Source organism: Pseudopodoces humilis, chromosome 6, assembly GCF_049639895.1.
Source record: "Pseudopodoces humilis isolate 2021_Gansu_Grassland_sample_001 chromosome 6, ASM4963989v1, whole genome shotgun sequence".
Lineage (NCBI taxonomy): Eukaryota > Metazoa > Chordata > Aves > Passeriformes > Paridae > Pseudopodoces > Pseudopodoces humilis.
This window is the reverse complement of record NC_142205.1, coordinates 13011244-13020903: the sequence shown is the minus strand read 5'-3', so window position 1 is coordinate 13020903 and position 9660 is coordinate 13011244. Positions and strand designations below refer to the sequence as shown.

The 9660-nt window shown below is 38.0% G+C and overlaps 1 protein-coding gene across 1 annotated transcript; it reads right to left on the bottom strand.

The window, feature by feature from the left end:
* Nucleotides 1-1252: 1252 nt before the first annotated feature.
* On the bottom strand, nt 1253-8770 carry TMEM128 (transmembrane protein 128). The gene is made up of 5 exons (XM_088056444.1): nt 8452-8770; nt 7536-7677; nt 5459-5620; nt 4305-4413; nt 1253-2948 (listed from the first exon to the last, which is right to left on the bottom strand). Exons 1-4 carry the CDS (start codon nt 8768-8770, stop codon nt 4314-4316), a joined length of 723 nt encoding a protein of 240 aa, XP_087912570.1. The 3' UTR covers nt 1253-2948; nt 4305-4313.
* Nucleotides 8771-9660: the final 890 nt, after the last annotated feature.

The following is a 9660-nucleotide window of genomic DNA, read 5'->3' as shown; positions in this document are numbered from 1 at the left end:
AATTAAGCCACCACTTCAACTACAATAAAAGTTAAAAAAAATAAATCAATTGAAAATATATCTATTTTGCTCCACTTCCTTGGCAAAGAAGTAGATTTAAGCTTTTTCTCTTCTGAAGCCAGAAATTTATAATAGAGGGGTTTTTCTCATGTGACAAAGGACACTTTTGGACTTACATAAAAGTGTCTGGGGTTCACAAGCCTCTTAAAGAACAGGGAAGAAAAATGGCAGAAAGGTGGAATGAGTGAATTCCGGACAATCATCTATTTAGGTAAACATAAAGAAGTAGTAGTTCTTGTCCTTTATTCATTTTGTCCTGTTCTCAAGAAATATGTATTTTAAGCCATCTGCAAATTTTCCTTCTGAGGAATGCACTTAACAGGAGGTCAGCCCTATGTCTCTGTCTATATGGCCTGATAAGAGAAATAAAAATCAAAAGCATAACTAGTCAAACAGTCAGGCTTCAATCACCTCTAGGTCACAGTTACATCCATCATTATCAGAAATGGCATTGTGGAAGTGTCAAATCCTACGTTTATTTCATATGATGCAACCTTTAAAGAATAACTAAGGATGATTCCATTTTACAGAGCTTCGATGTGTAATGGTGATAAATAATCTTCACTACATGGTTACTACATATTTTACTTCAAATTATCCAAGTGCATCCCTTGTCACCTGTGAAGGAAAGAGATTTGGTGCTGGTACACATCCTCATCCTGAAATGAAGCAATGTAAATGGATACAGAAGACACCTATGGTGGTCTGTACCAAGAGAATACATTCAAGGAGTTCACAGAAGTGGCAGTAGAATTGTGTCAGGTTACAACAATTAAAATAAGCATTGTTTTACGTTCCTACCAGATTTGCCACTACTTGCTTTTGAGCATGTAAGTGAATGAGTATTGTGCTGGATACTCAGATCTGTTACTGAAAGACTTTGCAGGACTTTGTACAATGAGCATATCTACTCAGGATTCTCAGAAAGACATCAAAGTAGTCAAAGGCAAACAGCTCTCCAGAGGTGAACAGAGTGCTATTACCCTTCAGTAAACCCAGCTGAGGGGGCATGAAAGACACTCAGAATCACGTACAGTATTTAAAATCTACATGAACATCTATTTTATAGAAGAAGCAGTGAGATGGGGTGGAAGTCTTCAAGAAAGTATAATTGAACAGTTAAACAATTAAATACCGAACAACTATTGGTCACTTTTGTACAAAGTTTATTAAGATGTTCAGAAGAATGAATTTGAAAAATCATGTAGCAAATAGTAATTTTAATTCAGATCACAAGGCAACTTAAAACACCTAGAGCATTTATATAGCTGACAAATAAAAATACAGCTATAAAACCATCCCTGAGCAATACTGCATTTTAAATATTATAATAAAGTTACTCAGATGTACCTGTGTATGCAGACATAAAATTGTTAAAACCTTTTAAAAGATGAAGACCTGAAGATAAGCAACTTGCACTTTAAAGATGTGAAGCATGACAGGTTTTGGCAAACTTAAATATTACATTTAAACAAATCAATGCTAACTTACCCAACAAACTGCTTCAAATAGTGCTGAATGAACTTTATTTTGGTTTGTCTGATCCTCTGTATTACATACTATTGGGTCACAACTCTTTTTCGTTAATGGAACAGTAACAGCCAAAGACAATGTGTAACCCTTTCATTACTAAACATTCCATGTGTTTAGCAATGGTGTGAATTTGGGAGCCAGAATGAAGAATGCAGTGTCTTTTGACAGTCCAGACTTTAAGCAACACTCACAAGGAGTAGATTTTAACAGGTTTCAATACACAATTTCTACATTCTCATATTTTCCAAAAGGCATGGGTGGAAAACTATTTACACAAGGATCTACATAAAGTGTTCTAGAAACTAAATCGTGCCCAGGTCTTCAGATAGTTAAGTATCTCAGTCAACATGAACAGACACCTAATAAAAATAAAATGCTATTTTATTTTCCCAACTGAGTATAACTAGTAGCTTTTAAGTTAATATCAGCATCTTCATTGCTGAGGAAGGAAAATGGCAACTTCATTAACAAGCACTGCTAAGAATGAAAAGTGAATTTACAGAAGAAAAAACAACCTGAATACTGAAAAACATTTCATACATCAAAATAATTTAATGTGTGCTCCAAATTTCTTGTGTAGTGTTAATATTGTTCATTGTATTGCTGGTTATTCACAGCTTGATTATCTACCTTTGGCTGTGGACAAACTGTATGAGCACAAGTAGAATTTATTTGTTTAATTGATGGCACTGCCAAATGTCAACCAGCTTTCCCTTACCCCTATCCATACTTTTATTTTTTTAAGTACTAGCAGATCTGAACTCAAGACATTAGATAGTAAAGTATTTCCTACATGGTAACATATATAACAGTAGAAATTTAACAGATCAAGAAATGTCTCCTGTAAGTAAGTTTACAAGTACAAACACAGGTTCCAGATAACAGTATTTTACCTGTCAATTCAAATGGAAAGAATATAGTATTAAAACCCCACAACACTTGATTTAAGTATCACTTACTTCCAAATCAAACATGATTTGAGCAGGAAGTTCAATTAGATGACCTCTGAGGCCCCCAGAGAAAATATTTAAAGGTCCCTTTCAACACTAACTATTCTACGGTGCTATTACTTACTACTCATGTGTTTAATATTCAAATATAAATAGAAGCTTTACAAAGCTTTACAAAATGAAAGGCCTCATGTTACTAAGAGATGTAAAACCTATTTATCTTCCAATTAATCACTAATCAGTTGCTTTTTCCTATGGTTATGTCCATTGATTTATACATCAAGTAGATTAAGAATTACTGTATTAGAGCAAAGAGCCAGTATTAGAAACAACAGAAGTACTGGAATGTAACATAAGTGACATACACTTTGCAGGATTACAGTTACTTGAGTCCTTCACATGAAGCTGAAAGAAAAAAAAAAAACCAACCAAATTTAACAAAAATCTCTGAAGGTTCTATACACTGCACAAGCTGTATCATGTACTAAATGAATTAATGATTTTGGAACACCAAGTGATAACTTGTCCCTAATTATTAGACAAATAATTATTTGACCTAATACAGAATTTTCCCACATAACTCAAGTGTTCAGAAAGAACACAGCTAATGACAGAACCAACAACATGGATACGTTTTTATCACCAAGTGTGACCCATGTACCCAAAGTAAAGAGGTTCTGAATTAAGTATTGTATTTTTCAGAAGTCAGAGTTTTGTCAGAATAGAAGTTAGTTAATTATCTCCTTAAAAATCAGGTTTCTTGATCTCTCAAAAATAGAGAGGAAAATGTAACAGTGGTTCAGTTTGTTATTAAAAAGAATAAATAAGTTTCACCATCTCAGCCATTAAACACTTTTTGCCTACAACTGTGTCAGTACAAGAGGCTACACTCTAAGTCCAGCAATCCAGCACAGTCTTTTTTTTGCTGCACTTCTAAAAATGCTGAGGGATCTCCTCACCAGGAAGGATTTGTGATGGCAAGCGAAGCCAAACAGACATCCTCCTCATTCCCTTGAGAAGTACAACAAACAAGATCTGCTGAAGGAGTAGCTTCCCTGGATGATATGAGACACCTGTGATACAGGGAACATCCTTTACCCTATTTACTGAGCTGTATTTGATGTCTTCCTTAGCTTTTTACATTTCACTGGATTAATTTCATAAATATATCCTAACCAAAGATGTGGCAGTTATTGAGAATGCATTTTTCAAGTCAACAAAACAGATGGGCTGGCCTTTGAAGAGCTCCTTTAAGAAAGAACAAAGAACTCCTCATATCTGGTAATTTTCCAAACAACAGGTTGATCTGGGCTGTGCATCACAGAAAATGAAAACAGCAGACTTGCAGACAAAGAAATGACAAAGATTTTCAATTAAAAAAAATAGAGAAGGCCTTTGCACATGGATGTTGGTATCTTCTCCCCTTCACTATGAGGTCAAGCAGCTTTACTAAGAAGTTCTCCCAGTCTAGGTAAAACCTGCAGGGTTTTGGCCTGTACATCTCCAAACTATCAATTCTCAGTAATGTTTCTTTTCAACATCTAGAATGGAATTTTAGAGAAGTGGAAAGGATATTCTTCCCCTTTGGATAACTGCAAATTCTCTGGTTACTCTATATGCCACAAAATATCACAATTCTAAGAATGTACAAAAAACATAGAGAAGGAATCCCTAAATGCCCTCCCAATCCTTAAATGTCTAACAAAGCTTTTCCCACAACAAGATAAATACATTTATGTGCTTAAAAATTTAATTATTTACCTGAAGGGCTTATCCCAGGAGTGACACAAGCATCACAACACCCATAAACTGAATGAAGAGCAACACAGGTGTAAAAAATGACCAGACAGGCCACAAGGCAACATTGAAACTGCAAATAAAAGCAGAAAGTATTTGGTAAGTTCAGTTCTCATATTACAGAAACACCAGGCATACAAAGGAAACATGTCAAAAGAAATAAGATTTAAATTACTTAACCTGGAAATATACTTCTTCATTTCTGAAAACAGAACACATCAAGGGTAAAGGGTAAAAATACATTTTACTTTCATAAAATCTGTATCTGAAGCCCTGAAAATGACCTACTCTTTGATTTTTCCATGGACATACATGGCAGCTGAGAGAAGCCTTCATCTGAACTTTCATCCAGATTTCAGTTAACTGAAGAGACAGAGGGGAAAGCCCTTATTTTACAACTGACTTACAAGAATAACAGATTTGACTAATTATAAAACATAGGGAACCTTTATTTTCTTTAATCTTCCTTTTTTTCACCATTGCAACAAATACCAACTGATACTCTGGTACAATAGCTAAACAAGAGGAAATAAATTTTCATGTAGAAAGCAAATAAATGTACTGGCACAATGTATGTAATTTTCTTCATCTACATTTGCTCAGCTCCGACTCATATGACCTCATAAGTAAAGCAACTCTCACTAAAAGTACCATTCTCAGATAAAATATAAACCCTTAAAGCTCATATGGCAATAGTCAGAAGTCTAACATTTTGTGTATGTTTGCTACTTAGTTTGTTTGATAACGAAGAACTCTGACAGAAACTGATTGAGCTGAATTTTTTCTCAGATAGAGAGACTGCATCTTTGTCTTAATTTGTAAACTGCACAAGCAGTTGCCATAGGTGAGAAATTTACACTAACAAAGATAACAACTTCAGTTTTTCCCTAAATTTTCAAGACAGAAAAGATCCAGTACATCTGCAAGTACACCATACAGTTTCAACTGTTCCAACTCTTGCTTTGTGGATGAAAGTGCAAGAAATTATGCTATATAGAACTGATATTGTCACTAATACACATAGCAGAATTAAAGAAATTGTACTTTTTATAAAATGAGACTGTTAACACACAGACTTGCACAGGTTTAGCAGAAGTTTGCACAGTGTTTGAACTCACCAAATTGCTGCTGCTATAAAGGTAGCTGTTGTGATAGGAATCAGTGCAGGGTACTGTTCATCATAGTCCTGAATTCCACAGTACCACTCAAGATACAGTATGCAGTAAAAGGCAACAGATAAACACACAGCCAATAAACAAGTGCCACAGGAAAGCCACCAGCTGCGGGAAGTAAAGCACATTAAACCATGTTTAGCACATTGCAGTTTGCACAGTAATCTGCAGTCTACAAACAGAACAGGCAATATCTGTTAAATACACAGGTTGTGGCCTAGAGTTCCAGTAGGTTTTACCTTAAATTAATTTTACAAAACACTTTTTGCCCTTCAAAGCTGTCTAATATAAACCACTGAGTTTAATTTTGCAATGAAACATTCCTTTCATATATTGTGCCCTAAAACATGTTGGAAATTCAATGTGACAGATCTTGTCAGGAATCTACTATACCACTACACCAAAAACACTTTGTCACTAATAAAATAAAATAGGCTCCACTGCAACTGTGCTTTTCACTATAAGTTAGTCTGGTGATCTTTGTGCAACAGAAATGCTGCAGAATGCTTTAATATGGTTTCAGTTTGTGAACTCCTAAATTTAACAGACAAGAAGCATGAAGATTTTTCTTTGTAACTGCTGAAGAAAACCATGGAGAAATCCAGAATTTTAAACTCAGAATCATAAAAACACAGGGTATGTAATTATTTAAGGAGACACACTTTTGAGCCTCTTTGAGGATACTCTTCAAGATTAGTTCAGATAAGGCAACTTGAGAGAAAGATGCACTTTAATAAATTTTTATCTAAACTTGTATTAACAAATAAAAATTTTGAAAAATTAATTATTACCATAACTTGGTTACTAAATTACAAAGGATAATCAAGGATTTTCCTATTCAGGTAGCATTTGCTCTGGAATGGTACAGCAAACATTCTACTTTGAAATCTTGTTACTACCAACTGAGGATTCTGCACTAAGAGAATTGTTGCCATGGCCTACCTAGACAAGCAGTGCAGAAAGACAGGGTCCCGACCCCAAATTTTGATTACACCTTGGAGTCACTGGTTTTGCTTTCACAGTCAGGTGTATGAAGGGTGTACCTAGCCTGGGAGAGCAGCTCCTGAGAACCTCACAGCACAGAGCAAGGCCCTGTGCAGCTTCCATGTACTGATATAACAATGACAACAGCAGTGCTGTTTTAAAAGCACTTCCAGCTGAAGCTATCTAAAAACATTTAACACACATCAATCTAATCGAAAGTAATTTAATAGAAAAGAAATAGATTAGAAATAAAGATTACTTCATTGAAATTATTTCACTAATCTTTTGCTGACCTACTCAAAATCATCTATAGATCTTCTAGAGAAATGAACTTCTGTTTGACCTTTAAGGAAAAATTTCAGGGGATTTATTGTAAAAATAAAACCAAAATCTAAATACTTCCAACAAAACAGGCAGCTATTTCTCGGACTTAAATGAAAACTTGAAGGTACAGTATTAAAATGTCTGGTATTAGAGCAAACTTTGCACATACAAAGATGGCTCAGTAAAGTTTATAGAGAAAAAAAAATTGTAGCAAATTTTAAGCATTGTATTTACTTTAAAATTAGTTCAATAATATCACCTTAGGTGGTCATCTGGTCCAACCTCCCTGCTCAAGCAAGCTTAGCTACTGCCAGTTGCCCAGAATCATGTCCAGATGGCTTTTGAGTATCTCCAAGGATGGAGACTCCACAACCTACATAAGGCAACCTGTTCTGAGCTCAGTCATCCTCACAGTAAAAAAGTGTTTCCTGATATTCAGAAGGAACCTCCACCATTTCAGTTTGTGCCCATTGCCTCTGGTCCTGTCCTGGACACCACTGGAAAGAGCTTAGCTCTGTCTTCTTTGCACCCTCCCTTCAGGTATTTACATGCATTGACAAGATGCCTCTGAGCCTTCTCTTCTCCAAGCTGAACAATCCCAGGTTTCTATATTCCTACTGCAGATCTTGTTCATCCATGATTTAAAATACAGTGACCAGATGTAACAAACTGAGTATGACTAAAACACACCTTTTTGTAAGAAAAGATACCTTACCTATCTGCTTGCATAGTTTCTTTAATATTTTTTAAAAAATCAAAGTAGTATGTCACAGCTATTGATGCCAAAATCCAGAATGCAGAATGAATATTCAGTCTGTTAAGAGGCCTCATCGTCTTCTCTACAGCTGTAGACTCTTCTGTAAAGGAGAACATAATTATAGCACTAAAGCCAGTCATTAAATGGAGGATGATTATAGTTATGTAAAGCATGATGCTTTATCTTTTTAATTCATTTATCTTGGGAGATTATTCTACACATCATAATACACTTTGCACTACAAATATTCTAAAAAGCTTTGAACATTTACTGAAATGAAACAGACTAAGCAAGGTACCCTTTGATAAAAGAATAAAGCAGTAACAATCAGCAGAATATCTGTGTCTTTTTAGGAAACAGCTGACTAGCTTTTATAAGCGTTAACTAATTTAAACCCTCTGGTGTTATTAAAGCATTTTTATTAATCTAGCATATAGCATTTCAGGTTATTATTTCCAATTACTAATTTATTTGTACCCTTCTTTATGAATTTTAGTATTTGCAAAAAAATTGCAGGCATAAATAATTTTCTTTTCCTCAGCTGCAGATAATTCACAAATTTTCAGCTGCAGTTTCAGGAGCTAGCTTGGCTTACACTGCACACTTTCAGCAGGTAAACTACAACTATCACTGTGCAGGAAACCTTCTCTTTTTCCCCTCATTGCCGTGTACTGTTTTAGAGAGAGTGAGACATCACAGCGAGCAGATGAGAAAGCCTTTTTTTTTTGTCCACGACAGTAACCATGTAACACAGTATTTATACACACTGTCCAAAAAGGTGTCAGAGGTGGTTTTGATGTCTCACACTCAAGTTTTATCACTAGGAGTTCCTGGCAGCTTTATTTTTCATTTCCTAGATTCCTGCTCATCCTACTGGAGCTTGGGCCTGGAGCATTCGAGCAGTTCGCGGCTCCAAGCCCCTGGCGTCTCCCACACCGAGCTCGCAGGCAGGAGCGGACACCTGAGGGCAGACGGGGCCGCGCTCCGCGCCGCTCTACCCGAGGCGGCCCCGCTGCCGTCCCAGCGCCCGCCCGGCGGGGCCTGGCACCGCTCCCCGCGCCCCGGCAGCACCCACCCGCCGTGCCGCCGCTCCGGGCAGGCGGCTGCGGGCGGTGCGGGCCCCGGGCCCCCGGCCCGCCCCGCCCCGGGCGCCGCAGCCTCGGCAGCGCGTCCCCGCCGCCGCCGGGCTCCATGTTGGGCCGCTCCGGCAGTGACGCGGTGGGGCGGGAGCGGGGCGGCCGCGACCGCCCCGGCGTGAGGGGCAGCGGCGGCGGCGGCGGCCGGCCCCAGCGAGCGGCCGGGCCGAGAACCCGCCGGCACGGGATGCAGAAACAGCTGCGGTAATTGCACTGATCCCCCTGGAGAGGGGGAGCAGTGCCCTGTACAGCCGAGTGTCGCAGGGAAGGCTGTGGCGCCGAAATTATTCCAGAGGAAAAAAAATATATATATAGAAACTCTGTGCGTAGAAATGTTTTCCTTATCTGCCAACCAGATGTTCTCGAGGGCAGATGTTAGGGAAAAATCTCAATTTTTGTAACACAGACCAGTGGTGTGGGTTTAAAAGGATTGGAGCATGGTGCCAATAACAGCAAGTTCATAGGTTCGATCCCCGTAGGGCCGTTCACTCAGGGGTCGGATTCCATGGTCCTTCTGTGTTCCTCCCAACTCGGAATATTCTGTGATTCTGTGAAATGCTAAGCCCTGGGGGGTTTCCAGAGCCACGGGAATCCTGTAGCACTCGAGACTGCAGCTCGCAGCTGGAAATGATAAACATATTTGCAAGACAAACTAGGTAACAGTTAAATAAACTACTAAAATGGCAAAATAGATTGTTGCAGTTCTGTAGTTGATTTCTGCATAACTAGATACAGTCACATCAGCATGTTTCTGCAAACAAAACCTTGCAACCAATTATATTACTGGGGCTTTCTTGTTTATTCACATGAACAAACTCAAAACTAGTCAATTTTGCTGGCAGGTTAACCTTAGGTCTGGTCCTTATAAGAATACTATGAATATTAAGAGTACTGTGAATATGTGTACTATATCTTCTGGGGTGTGTTCAGTGATTAAGCCATTAATA